This window comes from Biomphalaria glabrata, chromosome 2, assembly GCF_947242115.1.
Source record: "Biomphalaria glabrata chromosome 2, xgBioGlab47.1, whole genome shotgun sequence".
NCBI classification, from domain to species: domain Eukaryota; kingdom Metazoa; phylum Mollusca; class Gastropoda; family Planorbidae; genus Biomphalaria; species Biomphalaria glabrata.
The window spans coordinates 13,473,741-13,494,015 of record NC_074712.1 but is presented as its reverse complement, the minus strand read 5'-3'; the positions used below and the strand labels follow the sequence as shown (position 1 = coordinate 13,494,015).

The window sequence follows — 20,275 nt, the reverse complement described above, 5'->3', positions numbered from 1 at the left end:
CTATTAATAGTAAGAAAAAAAATGGAGGTTAAGTAAGGGGGTGATAATTTTTTTTATAACACTGTCCATTCAATTTTGTTATTTTCCAAAATAAAATATACTTAAGTAAATATAAACTATGTAGACTTGTATGACGAATTTATGTATTTTCTGTAAAATGAGCCACTTATAATTGACCGAATACGTTTATTTTTGTTTTTTTAAAAAAGAATGCATGTGTATATTACCAGAACATGTAGGCCTTTAGACACATTTATAACTATTGCTATACCAGTAGAGTATAATCTACATGACAATCTTGTTCAAATACTTTCAAAATACACCTACATTGTAATTGCAAATGGAGTTATACGTATTTTGAGAATAGCTAATTTCATAAACAAAATAAGTTATCATCAAAGTCATAGTTTTTAAACCATTTATATATAAGCCCAAGGCATTGTCTTCCAGTGCAACGATTAAAGCAAAATGCAGCATATCACGTGACTACACAGTTCCGGTTGATGCAGGAAAAGACGTTGTTTTGCCGATGGTCTATTTTCACTGTTTTAGACTAGCGCTTTTCTTAAGTTATCAGATGTGTGTCCCGAGATCTTTGTAACAATTGTCCAGCTGTCTCTTTCACAGGCCATTTCTGCCAGCTCTTTTCTTCCAGTGAGGGCCTTACTTAAGATGATCTACTAAAGTTAGGAAGGCACCATTGTTATGCTGTCCAAAACAAAGCTCGCCAAAAAAAAAAAAAGCCTTTGGAATACGTCCTATGCATTTATTAGGGATCTGTGTGTGTGTGTGTGTTATGGCCCAGCACAACTATGTGTTATATTCCAAGCATTTTCAAGCAGTATTGAAATGAATGATGTAAAAAAATTAGGGATTGATATGTTGATATGTTATTTTTACAAAGATTAAATCAACTCACTCTGTTTGTGTGACTGGTAAAAAGTTTGTACACAATTTTTCTCCCACACCCAATCTCGTTGAAATTTTGCACAATTACTTTTTGTACCTGACAAAACAAGAATCAATTTAAAAAATAACCAATTAGTTATTAACTAGTGGTAATTAATTATTTCGTTTGGTATCGAACAAGGGAAAGAAATTGTACATGAAAGATGTCGTGGTAAAAGTTGGATTAGTTCCCCTGAGGAGACTTAAGCCCTCGAGTTTGAATATAAGTCGTGCAACTTTTTTTTTTTTGTATTTAAAAAGCGATCACGGTAACATTCACAAAGGTACCTCCCTTCTTGTCACCTCCTTTTTGCCCCCAACTCGTCCAGACAAGTGATAGGATCATAGCGCATTTAGAAAGCTAAAAGCATGAAATCGTGCTACACAAAAACAATTGGTAAACATGTTTATAATCGCAAAGATTTATTATTGTTAGTCTATATCTATTACAAATTTAATTATATGACTGACCCAAAGTAATTGATACACAATATAATCTTTTTTTTGAAATTAATTTTTAAAATGTTTTTCTGGTTTTGAAATGAATTTATCACCAAGGGTCAACTTATTATAATGAATACTAAGCAAGTGATGGAAACTATAGATATAAGAATACGTTGACTACATGGTAAAATATTGATTGCTGAGTTGAAATAAAATGCTTCTGGACTTTTAAAGTCGGGCACAAACACTCGTTTAGCATTTTCAATGATTGCTTCAGCTTCATCCTCTATGGAATTAAAACGATGGTTGCTTTTCCTCGCTGTAGGAAGAAGAAAGAATCAAAGTTTGTTTGTTAGTGTTGATCAATGCTGATTAAAATAGAACAATGATAAGTCTAAGAAAAGTTCGAGTTAAAACATTCAGATCCCATAGCTGACTAATAGGGCGAGGACGCGAAGGTAGGCTAAATTATTTAATCTAGGGGCGCTACACAATTGAGAAGCATTACCATATTCAGGCTTCTTTGTTGTCATTTGCGGCCTTAGGGATGGCAATTGTGGCAACCGCCTGAGGGGGCCCCGAGATATGAGATTCCCTTGTGACCGTCAGGTTAAAAAAACAGACTAGTTCTCATAAACTAGGACGTGTTGCTCAATATATCTGGACATCTATATGATACCAATTACCATGTAAGCTCTTTATACGACATTTTTGGTTTCGAAATACCGTTCAGTTTCGGTAAAGATATCATCTTATGACCTGTAGGCTACATTCTAAGCGGCTAATACTGTTTAACGGTTCACCTTGGCATAAAAAAAAAACTCTTACCGGAAGCTACCAATTAAAATAATTCATTTCGTAAATAAAGAGTTTGTCCATCGTGGTTAGATGATGACCACTTTTGTCATCCAGGGGGCTGAGGGCTTTGCACTGGGGTTTTGTGCCTCCTCATGTGACTGGTGAGACCTAGGTGGGCCCGGAATGTTCGGCTGCACACTGGTCAGGTTATTCCAGCTGGAGCTAGTGTCATTGCTTTTCTTCTCTGGCGCTTTTCTTCTGCCAGCGCTGTTCTCTTTTCCTCAGCAATTTGTGCGTCAGTTTTCACAGCGTGACGCCATGATGCTCTGTCATGTGCTTCTGTCTCCCAGGTGGCTGGGTTTACGTTGAACGCTTTCAGAGAGGCTTTAAGGATGTCCCTAAAGCGTTTTCTTTGTCCGCCTTGTGAGCGCTCTCCTTCCATTTATTGGCCATACAGGAGTTGTTTAGGGATGCGGTGGTCTTCCATTCTGCAGACGTGTTCTTCCCCATCGCATCTGGGATTGCATCACGATTGTGTGGATGCTTTGCAGACCCGATCTTCGAAGGACTTCAGTATCTGGTATTTGTTCTTGCCATTCGACATTACAGTACAAAAAGAATTGATATGTATGTAGGATATGACCCGCGGCCTGCAAGCCTTAGTATGGGTATTACTGATCTAGTGGATTGAATTTAGGTATGTTAAACCTGGTGAATGTTCCCTTAAATTTTTTAAAATATTTGCCAAGAAAATGAAAACAGAGTGGGAAAATGGGTTTACCAGTTTAGCCGACATACGGTTATAAAAATTACTGTGAAAACGGGTTTACCCGATTTGTTAAAAAGTTTCGCTATTTAATAGAGATAATTTTATTTTTGCCCCCCCCCCCCCTGCAGTAGGAGACATTAAACATACGCTACTGTCTCCGCCATGATATTAAGAACATTTATGGCAAGTTTTATCATGATTGGTCAAACGGTTTTGATTTCTATGCGGGACATACATACATGCATACGCCTTGCTTTGTGCTTTAAATATTAGATATACTGTTACTTTAGTCCGCCATAGAAAAAAAAGGGACAAGGATGTGAGAAGGATTCCTTTTTTTGTACTGTGGCCTAGCTCGTAGAGTTATTTCGGCCAATCAGCATACGGAAAGTTTGACGATGACGTATTCATTTTTTCCCCAAAGTGGCTACTGTGCACGATTGCGGGGCCCTATGCGAAACTGTTTGAGCGGGGCCTAGTTTGTGTGGGAATAAGGATAATAAGCAAAAATTAAGTTTTTGTATAAGAAAAAAATTCGACTTTGAATTTTATTCATTCTTTACTAAGTTAAAAATTGCGATCTGTACTTTACGAACCTTGTAACCAATGACATATTTAAATGCCAGTGACTATAAAACTAAATAAAGTATTGGAACTTCCGATTAAGGTAACATTCGCCCGATTATTACATTTTATTACATGAAAGCTGACAATGCTTTTTTTTCTTTTATCGCGCGTAGGATTGTCGTTTTCCGCAATGAATGACACCTACATGTGACAATTTTGTCTATTTTTCTGGACATTTTAAAGAGTTTTCAGGAGATTTTAATCAATTCAGGAGATTTCCATGAGTTTTTCGTATATTTTTTTGCAATTTAATATTTACACCTTGAATTAGCGCGGGGCCTATGAAAGCGCGGGGCCCACTGCGACCGCATAGGTTGCAGTGGCCTAAGACCGGCCCTGACTGTGCATATTCATCGTGTGGCTGTGTGAAAACCCGTGTTTCAGTGTACACGTGTTTTATTTTTCATTAGAAAGTCGATCTGCGAAAGCCAATGGAATACTGTAGCTCCTATCGTACACTTTGTTCTTATACCAAAGACTAAAGACAGTATTTTCTTTTCCTAGTAAGTTGTTTGGCACGAGAGCTACTGGAGGCAAATTAGCAAACAAAAGCTGCTGCGATTGGAAACAACTTGGTGATCAAATTTAGCAGCACGAGCTTTCTGGAAATTATGTTAAAATGTTTGTAAAACTTTTTTAAATGCTGTGGATGTTCCTTCAGAGTTGAAGATAATCTACTTCCTAGTCCAAATCTTGTAAAGGCACAACCTCAGACCAAAGTTCAAAAGTAACTTTGTTAAAGAGAGCTAACTCCAAAAGTAACTTTGTTAAAGAGAGCTAACTCCAAAAGTAACTTTGTTAAAGAGAGCTAACTCCAAAAGTAACTTTGTTAAAGAGAGCTAACTCCAAAAGTAACTTTGTTAAAGAGAGCTAACTCCAAAAGTAACTTTGTTAAAGAGAGCTAACTCCAAAAGTAACTTTGTTAAAGAGAGCTAACTCCAAAAGTAACTTTGTTAAAGAGAGCTAACTCCAAAAGTAACTTTGTTAAAGAGAGCTAACTCCAAAAGCAACTTTGTTAAAGAGAGCTAACTCCAAAAGCAACTTTGTTAAAGAGAGCGAACTGGTTTAAGAGAGCTAACTCCAAAAGTAACTTTGTTAAAGAGAGCTAACTCCAAAAGTAACTTTGTTAAAGAGAGCTAACTCCAAAAGTAACTTTGTTAAAGAGAGCTAACTCCAAAAGCAACTTTGTTAAAGAGAGCTAACTCCAAAAGCAACTTTGTTAAAGAAAGCTAACTCCAAAAGCAACTTTGTTAAAGAGAGCGAACTGGTTTAAGAGAGCTAACTCCAAAAGCAACTTTGTTAAAGAGAGCTAACTCCAAAAGCAACTTTGTTAAAGAGAGCTAACTCCAAAAGTAACTTTGTTAAAGAGAGCTAACTCCAAAAGTAACTTTGTTAAAGAGAGCTAACTCCAAAAGTAACTTTGTTAAAGAGAGCTAACTCCAAAAGTAACTTTGTTAAAGAGAGCTAACTCCAAAAGTAACTTTGTTAAAGAGAGCTAACTCCAGAAGCAACTTTGTTAAAGAGAGCTAACTCCAAAAGCAACTTTGTTAAAGAGAGCTAACTGGTTTAAGAGAGCTAACTCCAAAAGCAACTTTGTTAAAGAGAGCTAACTCCAAAAGCAACTTTGTTAAAGAGAGCTAACTGGTTTAAGAGAGCTAACTCCAAAAGCAACTTTGTTAAAGAGAGCTAACTGGTTTAAGAGAGCTAACTCCAAAAGCAACTTTGTTAAAGAGAGCTAACTGGTTTAAGAGAGCTAACTCCAAAAGCAACTTTGTTAAAGAGAGCTAACTCCAAAAGCAACTTTGTTAAAGAGAGCTAACTCCAAAGGCAACTTTGTTAAAGAGAGCTAACTGGTTTAAGAGAGCTAACTCCAAAAGCAACTTTGTTAAAGAGAGCTAACTCCAAAAGTAACTTTGTTAAAGAGAGCTAACTCCAAAAGCAACTTTGTTAAAGAGAGCTAACTCCAAAAGCAACTTTGTTAAAGAGAGCTAACTGGTTTAAGAGAGCTAACTCCAAAAGCAACTTTGTTAAAGAGAGCTAACTCCAAAAGCAACTTTGTTAAAGAGAGCTAACTGGTTTAAGAGAGCTAACTCCAAAAGCAACTTTGTTAAAGAGAGCTAACTGGTTTAAGAGAGCTAACTCCAAAAGCAACTTTGTTAAAGAGAGCTAACTCCAAAAGCAACTTTGTTAAAGAGAGCTAACTCCAAAAGTAACTTTGTTAAAGAGAGCTAACTCCAAAAGTAACTTTGTTAAAGAGAGCTAACTCCAAAAGCAACTTTGTTAAAGAGAGCTAACTGGTTTAAGAGAGCTAACTCCAAAAGCAACTTTGTTAAAGAGAGCTAACTCCAAAAGCAACTTTGTTAAAGAGAGCTAACTCCAAAGGCAACTTTGTTAAAGAGAGCTAACTCCAAAAGCAACTTTGTTAAAGAGAGCTAACTGGTTTAAGAGAGCTAACTCCAAAAGCAACTTTGTTAAAGAGAGCTAACTCCAAAAGCAACTTTGTTAAAGAGAGCTAACTGGTTTAAGAGAGCTAACTCCAAAAGCAACTTTGTTAAAGAGAGCTAACTGGTTTAAGAGAGCTAACTCCAAAAGCAACTTTGTTAAAGAGAGCTAACTCCAAAAGCAACTTTGTTAAAGAGAGCTAACTCCAAAAGTAACTTTGTTAAAGAGAGCTAACTCCAAAAGTAACTTTGTTAAAGAGAGCTAACTCCAAAAGCAACTTTGTTAAAGAGAGCTAACTGGTTTAAGAGAGCTAACTCCAAAAGCAACTTTGTTAAAGAGAGCTAACTCCAAAAGCAACTTTGTTAAAGAGAGCTAACTCCAAAGGCAACTTTGTTAAAGAGAGCTAACTGGTTTAAGAGAGCTAACTCCAAAAGCAACTTTGTTAAAGAGAGCTAACTCCAAAAGTAACTTTGTTAAAGAGAGCTAACTCCAAAAGCAACTTTGTTAAAGAGAGCTAACTCCAAAAGCAACTTTGTTAAAGAGAGCTAACTGGTTTAAGAGAGCTAACTCCAAAAGCAACTTTGTTAAAGAGAGCTAACTCCAAAAGCAACTTTGTTAAAGAGAGCTAACTGGTTTAAGAGAGCTAACTCCAAAAGCAACTTTGTTAAAGAGAGCTAACTGGTTTAAGAGAGCTAACTCCAAAAGCAACTTTGTTAAAGAGAGCTAACTCCAAAAGCAACTTTGTTAAAGAGAGCTAACTCCAAAAGTAACTTTGTTAAAGAGAGCTAACTCCAAAAGTAACTTTGTTAAAGAGAGCTAACTCCAAAAGCAACTTTGTTAAAGAGAGCTAACTCCAAAAGCAACTTTGTTAAAGAGAGCTAACTGGTTTAAGAGAGCTAACTCCAAAAGCAACTTTGTTAAAGAGAGCTAACTCCAAAAGCAACTTTGTTAAAGAGAGCTAACTGGTTTAAGAGAGCTAACTCCAAAAGCAACTTTGTTAAAGAGAGCTAACTGGTTTAAGAGAGCTAACTCCAAAAGCAACTTTGTTAAAGAGAGCTAACTCCAAAAGCAACTTTGTTAAAGAGAGCTAACTCCAAAAGTAACTTTGTTAAAGAGAGCTAACTCCAAAAGTAACTTTGTTAAAGAGAGCTAACTCCAAAAGCAACTTTGTTAAAGAGAGCTAACTGGTTTAAGAGAGCTAACTCCAAAAGCAACTTTGTTAAAGAGAGCTAACTCCAAAAGCAACTTTGTTAAAGAGAGCTAACTCCAAAGGCAACTTTGTTAAAGAGAGCTAACTGGTTTAAGAGAGCTAACTCCAAAAGCAACTTTGTTAAAGAGAGCTAACTCCAAAAGGTTCAATTAATTCACACTGTCGTTCTTCCACAACATTCTACTATGTTAGTAATCAAGTCTAAGCAGAGCAACATCATTTGAATTTACCTTCGTTGACAAAAAAATTTGCGAAATACTGTGAGACTCTGATGGCATTAAATGAATGGTTAACAACTTGATAATCCCACGTGACCACACTTTTCTCTGGATGCCACTGAATTCCATAAAATGGGTATTGGTTAGCTAAATATAAAATAGAAGGTATAGTTGAGGGCTACGTCTACAAAATATAATTAAATATAAATAGTCGTATTTAAAATGAAAATGTAAGCCTTAAAAACAACAATAATGGCATGTAAAGTTTCTTTTCTACAAAGTAAATAAAGTTCAATTGAAAAAAGCGAGCATTGTTTTACAACTACGAAGTAAGGCTACAGCATTTAAGTCCTAAGAGAGAGAGAGAGAGAGAGAGAGGGCAGATACAGAGAGATAGAGCAGTACGAGAGAGAAAGCAGAGAGCAGAAAGAGAGAAAGAGTAGAAAAAGAGAGTAGAAAGAGAAGGAGATAGAGAGATAGAGAGTAGAAAAAGAGAGAGAGAGAGAGAGAGAGAGCAGAAAGAAAGAGATAGAGCAGTACGAGAGAGAAAGCAGAGAGAGCAGAAAGAGAGAAAGAGTAGAAAGAGAAGGAGATAGAGAGAGAGAGAAAGTAGAAAGAAAGAGTAGAAAAAGAGTTAAAAAGAGAGAGAGAGAGAACAGAAGGAGAGAGAGTAGAAAGAAAAGGAGATAGAGAGAGAGAGAGTAGAAAGAAAGAATAGAAAAAGAGTAGAAAGAGAGAGAGAGAGAGAGTAAAAAGAGAGGGAGTAGAGAGAGAGGAAACAGAAAGAAGAGAAAATGTGTTGCAGTTGAAAAGTAACTAATACCATAGAGTTTACCTTCAAACCCAGACACGAATGTCACGTTATCTCTTCCAACGTTAGTCGTCAGCAGACGATAAAAAGTGCTCAGATTTGGAAGGGTATAGAAGTCCTGGATAATTAGGAAGTAAACAAAAGTCATGTATAGTCTTTGATGTTCTATCAATACATCCAACAAATCTAATGGCTTATACAAACACACACTCACTATTTGTAATAAAATAAAATGAATGAACTAAAACAAAGTCATACTTTTAACAGTAAGCTCCAGTTATGTTCATTCTGAGTTACTGGCTCAGTTTTTAAGATCTCAATCAAATCTGCTGGCATGTCTTTAAATAGTCTGCTTGTTTGGAAATCTTAGTGCAATAATAATAAAATGATGTTAACAAAACTAAACAGAAAAATATCGTTACAAACACTCTAGCAATAAAAAAACAACAACCACCACACAGGTCTATGTATATTAACCCAAACACGATCTTTCAAATATGTTGCACTATTTGTAATGTCTAGATAGCATACATTGGCCTCCTTCAGTCGTAGAACGACTATGATTCATCTCAGAGCACACTTCCTCATGTGGCTGTGGAGCCCTATTTTGGAGAGACACTCCCGTCCACAAATATCGCAGGTTAAGGTGGCTTTTGCTTTGGTGGTAGAGGAGCTGGCCATTTTTCGGATTGTACATTTTTCTTCGTGAGCTGAGACCCATGTACTTTCACTGTCCATAGCTTTCTTGGTCACTGTCTCTCTCCATCTGGTGCGGTCTAGACTCAGTCTAGAGCTATGTCTTCCCAATTGTCAGTATTCTAGATAGTGCATCTTCAATAAAATAAATCATCTTATGAGTTACCTCACAGTTACAGTATAAACAGTATTACTCTCACCTTCTCTCATGGCCACAATTATCTATTAGATTACAGACCTTCCTTCTTAATAGAAGTTAATTAAGACCTACGCGGCGGCCATGCGTAGTCCTATCCATGTGTTAATCTAGTCGTGTATGTTAATTAGAGACTTAACACTCTGCTAAGCTAAGTCATTGTTTTTCCTGACTGATGCTCTAATGACGCTAGGGAAGAAGGAGCACTTGCAATTTGTTCTAGCATATAGAATAAGAAATAGACTTATACCTTTGTCTTTATGAGTATTTAATAAGAAATAGACTTATACCTTTGTCTTTATGAGTATTTAATTATGTTGTGTGTTTTTTTATAGTCTATTTGTAAATTATGGTTTAGTGTTTTATGTATTCCAACTCCACTATTTAGTCTTCCGTGCTTAAGTGTCTCTATGTTTAGTTCTTCTACCAAATGATGCTACTCTAGTCAAATGTCACTATCCATGAGCTATAAATCTCACGGCTCTATATTGCGTCTAGTTTCGTTATATTTTCTTGAGAGATCCAAATCAATGGATGCGTAGGTCTAGCCAAGGTTAAAAAGCATTTTATTTTTATGTTGCTCTATGATTTGTAAAAGGTCTTTTAATAAAACTTAATGCTTTTTTGATTTTATAAGTACAATTACTGGTTAGGAGTAATAACAAATGAAACATGCTCTTCCACGAGCTGCATAAAAGTCATAATGCAGTTACTTTGTGAAGTGCGTTGCAATTAAAATAATTTAAAACAGCAGCAACGAAAACAAACTGTAGAATAGGTTCCAAGTTGCCACATTGTGACATAGGCCTATCTAAAATGTTTATATGTTTTACTTGTTTCGGATGTTCCTTCAGAGTTGACGATAATCCTAGTCCAAACCTCCCGCAGGACGACGAGGGATGGGAGCGGGCAGGGTATGAACCCGCATACCACACGACCAGACAGCCATCCTGTCACTGTTAAGACTACCATGTTTTCCCAGGATTTGATCAAGCAAAGGAAATAGAGAGGCTACAAGCAATCATCAGGCCCAAAACGTGCTTCAGGATGCAACAGACTCTTGCTTGTCTAGCCCGATACCGACGTTAAATTGCCTATTACGTCGGACAAGGTCTGGCCAGACTGGTAGAATGTTCTGTTCACGGCGGAGATCCATTGCTGGGCGCAAAAAAAAAAAATCTGAAGGTGAAGACTCTTCGAGCTAAACCAATTATGACAAGTTTTGGAATTGAAAATTGCGACAAGTTTAGAGTACCAGCATCTGCATGGAGGCTTTTGGGTGGATGGGTGGGGGATATTGTATGGACGAGAACATTTTGATGCCTAGGCTCTCGTCTCATCACGACCCATAGTTGTTCTACAACTGAAGGTGGCCAAGAACTATGTCGAGGTACTGTCTCAGCACTATGATGCGCCAGCTGTAGTAGGCCTAATGATTAATAAAGCTTATTACCTTTTTCAAAGATCAACGGCAAAGTCAAGTTATTAGAGTCAGTACGTTTCAGGTGATCATTTCCATCGGAAGACAAAGCGGTCATTAGTTGAAATCCTAAGCATGTTCCCCACAGGGGAAAGAAATCCGAATTTTTATTAGCCTAGAAAACAAAATGCAATTATAAGCATATACAGCTCTATGAGTATTCTGAGCAGATCTATTTACAATCAAGGGTGTAGGTCTATTTGTCTGCTACGAGTATTGATAGATTTTCCACCACACAATTGTCTGTTAACATACTGATCATTAGTAACACAAGTTTTACCCCTGTCTAGCTTTGAATCTCTCCTTTCCACTCTTTATTGTATTTGTCGTAAACTTGACCGATTACAGAAAAAATTTCGTAATAACAATTATGAATACATGTTTTTTTTGTTTTTGTTTTTTTTAATAAAAAAAATAAATCTTTCTATTAGGGTGCATTGTCTTAACGGGTTTAAAAAGTTAAAAACTGTTTGGAAACTGGATGGACGGTTATTTGCGAGAAATTTGACAGTTTATGTAGGTCTATATCTTTGGGGGAAATGTTACATAATTGTCCACACATTGAAAGCTCTGGTTATAATCATTGACTATATATAGTCTATGATATTTAGTACAGAGTTGAATAAATAGACGTAAATGAACTTTTAGCAGACCGCATTATGTAGAAATCATTAGCTATACGGTTAATAGAAGAAATTGATTGTGTAAAGCTACACTGGAAAGACTACATGCAATAATGAGAAAAAATAAATATAATGACTAAACGAGACATTATAGACCACCATCAGCTTCAAAAACTTATTTTATTTAGGCCTATTTATTTTTTAAAATCCCGATGAACAGTTTATTATTATTTGATAATAAGAGAATTATTCGACGTCATTAGAAAATTTGTTAGTCCCCTATATAATTTTTTAATCTAAAAAATGCTTGTATAAGATGACTTTAACCATAGAAATCTAGTAATAGACCTATTCACTTCATTGCCGGCCAAATTAATACTTTTCCAAACATGCCAAACTAGTTCAAAAGAATAGATACCAAGAAACGCAAAATTAGATGCTGTTGTTAAATTAGACGATCGTTAGGACTTGCAAAAAGATTTTCAGGCATAAGGAGGATATTATGGAAGCGATGCAGACAAATGCAAAGAGAAATGGAAAAAAAAATTAAGAAGATGATGGTCCTAAAACTGAGTAAAACCCAGCAATCCAAGGTGATCTAGGTACAGTGAAAATATTGTATAAGCCTACATCAAATGTCTCCTACAAAGACAAAAATACAATGTGACATTAAATATTAGGTGGGAACACTATTGCAGACTCCTTTGCCCACCAGGGAGGGCAAACACCACCCACAATACAGGCTGCGAGTCTTCATCATACTCTGGCTATAATTAAATAAAAAGAGAAATGAAAAAATGGTTTGAGTGCTGGGACAAGTCCCAAAAAGTCCGTGGAGTCTGGGAGCGCATGAAGCGCCCTGGCCTGACCGCACTTCCCCGTGGTGGAGGCTGTCCATGCCTGAGCAAGCTATTATAGCACAGTGCAGGACAGCTGTTGCCTCACATTTCTCCCAAATTTTGATTTATGGTGCAGTAAAGAAGAGGAAACCGTGCCTCATATTCTGTTTGACTGCCCCAGACTTGCTGCTCTCCGTCTCGACAGGTCTGGGAAGCCAAAAAATCTCGACCTCTATGGTGACATGTATGGACTACGCAAAACAGCAGGGTTTTTAGAAGGGAGGATTTGAGCCTCTCAAGCCCTCACTCAAATGGAGTTTGATGATGATGATTAAATATTAAATCTAGTAGTCATCAAAACATCTAAAAATAAACCATAGCAAACCTTTCTAATAATCCAAAACAACAAAAATTAGACCTTTTAGATGTTTATGGGTCCCAGATGGAAAGGTTTTGAGAACCAGTAACATGATCCCTAGATCTAGGTTAGTAAAAATATTTTATACATTTTAAAGGGATTTAAGTCAATATTGAGTTAGAGAAATTTCGAATTGATTTAATAAATAAATAGCCTATGAATTGGTTTGCTAGCTGTTCAAAAAATAGATACAATATTCGACGAACTTTAACGAAGATTACGGCTTGACGAACAGTTTAGTTAAAAAATTGATCCAATGGTTCAACTATAGCCTTTTACCTCAATGGCCAAATCATACATGTATTTTCCAGACGTTGCATAGATTCCTTTATCTATATCGGTCTCACCACCAGGAAAGAACACACTAGAGATATTTTTAAAATAAATAAATTAGACAGCACACTATAGATAAGAAGATTTACTTATAGATCAATAATTGATTAATTATTAATACACACTCAAATGAAAACATCTCTGTAAATTGTAAGATGTATAAAGACCTACTTTGGAAAGATCATGCACGGGGTAAAAACATTCAATCCCTGACACTAGTTGTTGTTGTTGGTAGTACTTCCCCTTCTGAATTATTCAGATGGTATTATATTGGCCTATTGCCTATACGACGAAGAACAAATTTTGCAATAGTAAAGTTCTATAAATGGTCGGGAGTCCATTTTTACAGAGCTTAGGCCAGTGTTTCCCAAACTTTTTCCTTAACGGAACACTTCGCAAATTCTGAATATTTAGCGAAACACTTTGCTTATGTTTTTTTTTTTTTGAGAGATTAGCTAATTATCTTGAACAAGTTGTATCTCCCACTTCCCATTCTTAGATCAAGTGGAAATTTTTGGCAAAATTATTCATTGTCGATGACAGCACATGAATCAATAAAAAAATTAACAAATTAGGCAATCAATTCGTTGTAATTAATTAGTTCTGTTTTATATAGAATACATTCTAAGCTAAGTGAAGGCAGACGCTATTTGAAACAAATGCCATTGATAGGATAATAGAGGTGTAAGGAGATTGGTTATGTTCACGACCGCTTTCATCACTCACAGACTTACGAAACTTGTCATCACTGAGTTATGCTCAAATACAATACCCGTTAATCTTCTTGAATAAATCTTCATAATATTCTTGCGACTGGTTTCCCCTAGAGTTTGAGAAGAGAAAAAAAGTACAGTTAAGTAGTGATTATCACCATAATCACCATGATAATTTGAATAAATAAATAATTATATTATAAAGAAAAAAAAAGAATGTCACCAATATTTATCTCTCGCTCTCTCTCATCTCTTTCTTCTCTTCATTCTCCATCCCTCTCCTCTCTCTTGCTCTTCACCACTCTCTCTCACACTCACACTGTAATACATAATCTTCTTCCTTTTATGCTGCCCCCCCCCCCTTCTATCTCTCGCTCTCTATTTTGCAACGTCCATTCTCTAAGAGAGGCTTTGATTATGGACTAGACACGAGTTTCGTTAGATTGCGACTTACAAATTTACTTGGCCAGACCGGAAGTGGTAGAGAAATGGGAAAATAAGGAAAAGGGGGGGGGAGAGAAATGTGTGGGGGTGGGGGTGGCAGGAACCTTAAGGAGGGAGTGATGATATAGAGTAGGCCTACCTAGAACAATTATTTGAAAAAAAAACCTTTTAGCACTATTTTTTTTGTTTTTCATAGGTTTCTTTCTATCTATTGCTAGCCCATCAATTTGATAAAGTTGTAGATTCCAAAAGGCTCTAGTTATAGATTGATATGTATAAATATATAGATATATAAATAAATAGATATATACTAGATAGATAGATAGATAGATAGATAGATAGATAGATAGATAGATAGATAGATAGATAGATAAATAGACATACAGACAGACAGACAGACAGAAAGATAGATAGATAGATAGATATAGAGTAAAATGTAGAAAAAAAAAACAATATTACTTGATTGCAACCACCCTTGCACCTGCCATCTCCAGATACTTGACGTAAGAAGCCTGTATATACTCCTCTCCATACACAGAGTTATGGGCATGGGTTGGCTGTGTGATAATACCTGCAATTTCCTCATGATTAAAGTTGGCAACATTGATCATAGGATACATAATAAACGTAGTCTAATTAGTTTAATCAATAAAAAAGTTCTGAACATTAGTAGACAGAAGCACCTTAAAAAAATCTGCGCTATCTATTCATTCAAATAAACGCAAGTTAAATTAAGTCGAACACGAGCCGATACTGAAGATTGAAGGACGATGGAGGCACTCGGAAAGCAAGTAGGCCTATCTGCCTATTGAGCGTGCAAGATTATTTTTTGTATTTAGCAAGGCGTCATGTTACAGATATCGTCAACACAAGAAGAGGAAGAGTTTCGGGAGGAGTTTCAATTGTACACGAGAAATGCGAGTAGAATGGCGTTGAATGTGACATTAAAACTTCGTCATAAGAACGTTTTTGTTTGATTTTGCTGCAGTCCTTCATAGAAGATCAGACGACGTCTCTTAATTTAATTACTTCCAATTTTTTTAAACATTGATAATGGCTCATTTTTTATTTGATAGATACGCGAAAATGGATTTCTAACTACAATGCAGACAGGGCCGGTCCTACAGATTGCGGTGCCCTAAGACCGGCCCTGAACGCATATAGTCTATTTTGTTTACCTTAATTAATAATAAAAAAAAAAGACCACATTCGCCCCCAACCAATTGTCATCCCGTCCTGACCCCTTGCCACTGAGTCGTAGGAGGACGCACCCCAAAGGTTGAGATACTCTTCTGAGTGGTTTGTTTGCATGATAAATTGATAATGCATTAGAAACAGTAAGTAAAAGCATGCAATATTTTAGAAGTAATAAATAAGGTAGTTGTAAATTTATCTCATTTTCCTTCTTTAAAAAATATTTAATAGCTATTTTAGTTTTTAAAAATGCTTATTTTTGAGTCTGTGGAGGGTAAGCACGTATGTAGACACACTGCCGCAAATCTGAAGCTGCGTTTTTATATTACAAGAACTCTACACGCGGACACTTTTTAACCTTGGTAGTGTTGCCAACTTTAAGATTTTAAGTCTTTTCGAAACAAAATGCCATTGCTGACCCGTCGAAAGTCGCATATTATTTTTATGTCTACTATCGGGGCCCCTTTTCTTGTGGAGTCCCCAGGGCAGTAGCCCCGCCTTCTCTCCCTTAAACCCGGCCCTGTATGTAACTGTTGTGACATCGGCAACATGACTCTTCGAATCAATGTAGCTTTAACTAGATCGATATACTAAAGTACGCTCATTACGATAAAGCTCAGTTAAAAAAATATCCATTCAATTATTATTATTATGTATATTGAAACACTATAGTTACCAATGATTGGCCTTAAGTTTAGACTTGTGGAAGTTTGCAATAATCCAAAACAGAAAATACTGAAACACGAAAGTACTTTAGAATAGTGAGACATTTTCACAAGAGTTCTATTTAGTTGTTTTTTCTTTTGTTATGCCGGGATAAAAATGTGTAAACAATGTTCTAAATTTAGAGCTACGGTAAATCTGGGCTGATTACACGCAATGGCACATACCGTCTGCTTATTTTGTACGTGCATTGTCGTATCTTTGCTTCGTAGTCTCAAAACGTTTGATAAAGGGCAAGTTTGACGTTAACTTTAAAACAAAGAGTGTGTTAAGTAGACACACACACATATAGGGATGGATAGTTAACTGTGTCTTTTATTTTGGAATCTGTCATAAGTCACTTCTGCTACTTCATGTTGCGTATTACATTAGTCATCGAAACAATTTACTTTTTATAATTTTTTAAAATTTGGAAACCTACTTTTTTGGTGGTGGGTGGGGGATGGAGGTAGGGTTAGGTAAAAAAAAATGTGAAGTTTTGAAGTACTGGCAGACTTTGAATGAAGATAAATGTAGCTATCAGGGATGAAGGCCTATTATTTAAAAACTTTCCCCTATTATTCCAATCAATATTAGATCATAATTATACTTAACGTATCAACGTGATATAATTCTGGCTATGTCAATCGCGTGATTAGGGATGAGATTTAACCCAGCGTTTCTCAAACTGTGGGGCACCCCGGAGGGTTGGGCGACGTCTGCAAGAAGATTATCTCTAAACATTTTAATAGGTCTACATCTATACCAACGCAATAACTACCCATTTTTTCTCATGTCACACGGTCGAATTTCTTCCAATGTTACTTAGTTCTGTTGAAGTCTTATGTGCGAATACGGACTTAAAAAAGCTAGGAACTGCAAATGAACTTTGAGTTGAAAAATATAACAGCATTAGGTCACGTAATTATAATTATTGTCTTAACACCCCCTTACTCTCCCTCCTTCCATCAAAAAGTTCATTGACTTAGAGGCATACATGAAATTAGATATATTAGATTGTAATGTCTACCCTAACTTGGTCGACTCTGTCCATACGTATATACTTTGACAATCATACCATGTATGATTGATTATAACTGTAATGCCACATGGAGGTCACAAATCCCTAACTATGCGACTAGTGTAAGATATGTTTGAACTGTACAGGGGCATATAAAATAGCCTATACTTAAAATGTCCATAATTTTATAGTTAATTTACATGCATCTTCAAATGACAGCAGCCCCTTCCCTGTACTGAAATTTCTCAACTGTGTGACCTGAAATTAAACTTCGAACGTGTATGATTTCCTGCGCTATTTCTGTGTTCGGCGCGTGACTGGGGTGGCGAGTGGGGATGACACTTTGAAGATCAAGACTAGAATCAACTTAGCTGTTTGAAGCCACGCTCTTATACCTTGTGATAGTCCCGGCCCATCTCTAAGTGACGTCGAGATTCTGAGAAGATTGATATTCTGATGTAAGTTCAATCTTTTTTTTTTTTGCGACGTAATTTCATACTTTAAACACTGGCCCAACGCGTGGACAAATGTAAGATAAAAAATAAAATAAAATTATGAAAACGTAAATGAACGAAGTAAACAAAAAAAAGGTTTCCCTTTCAGACGTTGCAATCTCTAAGACAGATGATGTAAAGGTATTCTGTTTCTATGGCTGACTTCTAACAAGGTTGTCATCATGTCATGTGGCCAGCACAACAACTTTACTTTCCTCAACTAAAGTCCAATACCCTTTAGAATTGGATGAACTCGGGGGAGTACTAAAAATCTTGAAGTTCAAAACCTTGCATTCGCCGAGATTTGGAACCGAGACACATCTCGATTCGGAAACCAAGCAATGGACGAAGTTGAGATGGTAACATAAAGTCTTTTTGGTAAAACAGGCCGTGTCAAGAAGATGAGGGCCAAGCTAAGGGTATCTAAACTTTTAATTCCATTGAGAGTCAAGCTAAGGGTATCTAAACTTTTAATTCCATTGAGAGTCAAGCTATGGGTATCTAAACTTTTAATTCAAACATTTTAATTATTAGCCTACAGCAGCGATGCCCAAAATACGGCCCGCGGGCTAGATCCGACCCGCGACCTGGTACCAGCCGGCCCGCCGAAACAAAGTGTTAAAAAATGAAAATCCCTTTATTCCAAAAAAAAAAAATAATAAAAAAGTTGAAAAATGTGTCTTTACCTACGTTAGGGGCCTCACTTTTTCTCTGATTAATTGGTACTACGACATTGAACATGTGTACGTTTATGAAATGGTAAAGCAGATGAAATTACAAGTAGAATCTGAATTTAGAATCTATGAGGAAAAGTGAATGTACCTTTACTTTTTTTGTGGAACGTGATAATAATCTAACATTTCTGATTTGTAATGAAAGTATAGCTGTTTTTTTTTTTATAACAACATAAAAACGGCATTATCAAACAAATATGACGACATTCTTGGTTTGAGCTGTGAATAAATATTTTTAACTACGACTAGAGATTGGAGACTCGCTATGAACATTTACCAAAAAGAGACAATAAAATGAGTCGCTGGTAAAGTAGCTACAATGATACTCACAATTTAAATAGAGAAATTAAGTGATTTTCCGGCGAAAAAAAAAAAAAAGAAAACTTGTAGGTAACCCATTAATTAATCTAAGTACTATATCCACATGTTTCTAATCAACCCATTAATTAATCTAAGTACTATATCCACATGTTTCTAATCAACCCATTAATTAATCTAAGTACTATATCCACATGTTTCTAATCAACCCATTAATTAATCTAAGTACTATATCCACATGTTTCTAATCAACCCATTAATTAATCTAAGTACTATATCCACATGTTTCTAATCAACCCATTAATTAATCTAAGTACTATATCCACATGTTTCTAATCAACCCATTAATTAATCTAAGTACTATATCCACATGTTTCTAATCAACCCATTAATTAATCTAAGTACAATATCCAGATGTTTCTAATCAACCCATTAATTAATCTAAGTACTATATCCACATGTTTCTAATCTAATTGTTTCAGGTCGATTTCATTATTTTTGTTTTTATTTCGTTTACCTTTTCGGCCATGTGGCCCGCGACACGAGTGTCGAAATTAAAATGGCCCGCAGGTCGAATTGGGTTGGGCATCACTGGCCTACAGCATTGGCTGATCGTTTAATAATTTAATCAACGACACGCTGTCATCTTCAAACCAAAATTATCATTTATATTTAAGTCAATTAGCCCAACGAGTTAAATTATTATTCAATTATGATGTAAGCAATCCTATATAGGTCAACGTACTAGAATTGATGCATGTGTTCCCCTCCCCCCTTCTAATTGGTATTCAACATTGTATCTTTTTATCTTCTATCTTTATCTTTTACTAGAAACACTTGTTGTTTTTCAAAGATACGAAATAATAGCCGAGTGGAGTGGACAAGTGTCACGTGACAACGTGTTATTTATTTGGTTTATTTTTCAGACTTCTTTACCTTCATCTGTGTGTTTAGCCTACTGGTCCGTTATAATTGTCTATACGTGTCTTTTCTGTTCCTATAGGTCCTATTCGTCTGGTCCTATAGGTCCTATTGGACCTACTCATTTGTTCCTATAGGTCCTACATATATGTTCCTATATATCCTACACATCTGGTCCAATAGGTCCTACTTGTCTGTTCCTATAGGTTCTACATATCTGTTCCTATAGGTTCTACATATCTGTTCCTATAGATTCTACATATCTGTTCCTATAGGTTCTACATATCTGTTCCTATAGGTTCTACATATCTGTTCCTATAGGTTCTACATATCTGTTCCTATAGGCTTTACGCATCTGTTCCAATAGGTTCTATATATCTGTTCCTTTAGGTTCTACACATCTGCTGTTTCTATAGGTCCTATACATCTGTTCCTATAGGTCCTACACATCTGTTCCTCCAGGTCCTACACATGTGTTCCTCCAGGTCCTACATATATGTTCTCACCAATGGTCTACTTCGTTAGTTTCACCCAGTACGGGAGCTGTCCACATCTTGTTGTACTCTTTTTTTTTAATCTGTTTCTCTCTCTCTCTCTCATTTCTCTTTAATGTTAGCCTCACAGGTCGCGTAGATTATTAAAACATATATATATATAGTTCGTCCATCGTGGTTCGATGATGACCACTATGTCACCCAGGGGGCTGAGGGCTTTGCACTGGGGTTTTATGCCTCCTCATGTGGCTGGTGAGACCTATGTGAGCCCGGAATGTTCGGCCGCACACTGGGCAGGTTATTCCAGCTGGAGCTAGTGTCGTTTGTCTTGCTTTTCTTTTCTGGCGTTTTTCTTCTGCCTGCGTTGTTCTTTTTTCCTCAGCAACCT

General features: G+C 36.3%; 1 protein-coding gene across 2 annotated transcripts; it reads right to left on the bottom strand.

Annotated features, from left to right (window-relative positions):
* Nucleotides 1-1,462: 1,462 nt before the first annotated feature.
* Nucleotides 1,463-16,145, bottom strand: LOC106078642 (gamma-glutamyl hydrolase A-like). 2 transcript variants are annotated; one of them, XM_056019194.1, is made up of 9 exons: nt 15,880-16,142; nt 14,469-14,580; nt 13,625-13,675; nt 12,799-12,883; nt 10,613-10,754; nt 8,526-8,632; nt 8,292-8,385; nt 7,469-7,603; nt 1,463-1,711 (listed from the first exon to the last, which is right to left on the bottom strand). In XM_056019194.1, exons 1-9 carry the CDS (start codon nt 15,971-15,973, stop codon nt 1,509-1,511), a joined length of 1,023 nt encoding a protein of 340 aa, XP_055875169.1. In that variant the 5' UTR covers nt 15,974-16,142; the 3' UTR covers nt 1,463-1,508. The 2 variants fall into 2 exon arrangements, 1 of the variants encoding a protein (XP_055875169.1); XR_008776434.1 differs by having other exon boundaries at nt 1,572-1,711; nt 7,469-7,574; nt 15,880-16,145.
* Nucleotides 16,146-20,275: the final 4,130 nt, after the last annotated feature.

Excerpts from the sequence above, each read along its gene's own strand:
- LOC106078642 (XM_056019194.1), bottom strand. The coding sequence starts at position 15,973 with ATGTCTCACTATTCTAAAGTACTTTCGTGTTTCAGTATTTTCTGTTTT. Across the intron at positions 10,755-12,798 it reads TGTATGATTTGGCCATTGAG|GCTAATAAAAATTCGGATTT; the intron begins GTAAAAGGCTAT and ends TTTGTTTTCTAG. Across the intron at positions 1,712-7,468 it reads AAATTTTTTTGTCAACGAAG|CGAGGAAAAGCAACCATCGT; the intron begins GTAAATTCAAAT and ends TTCTTCCTACAG.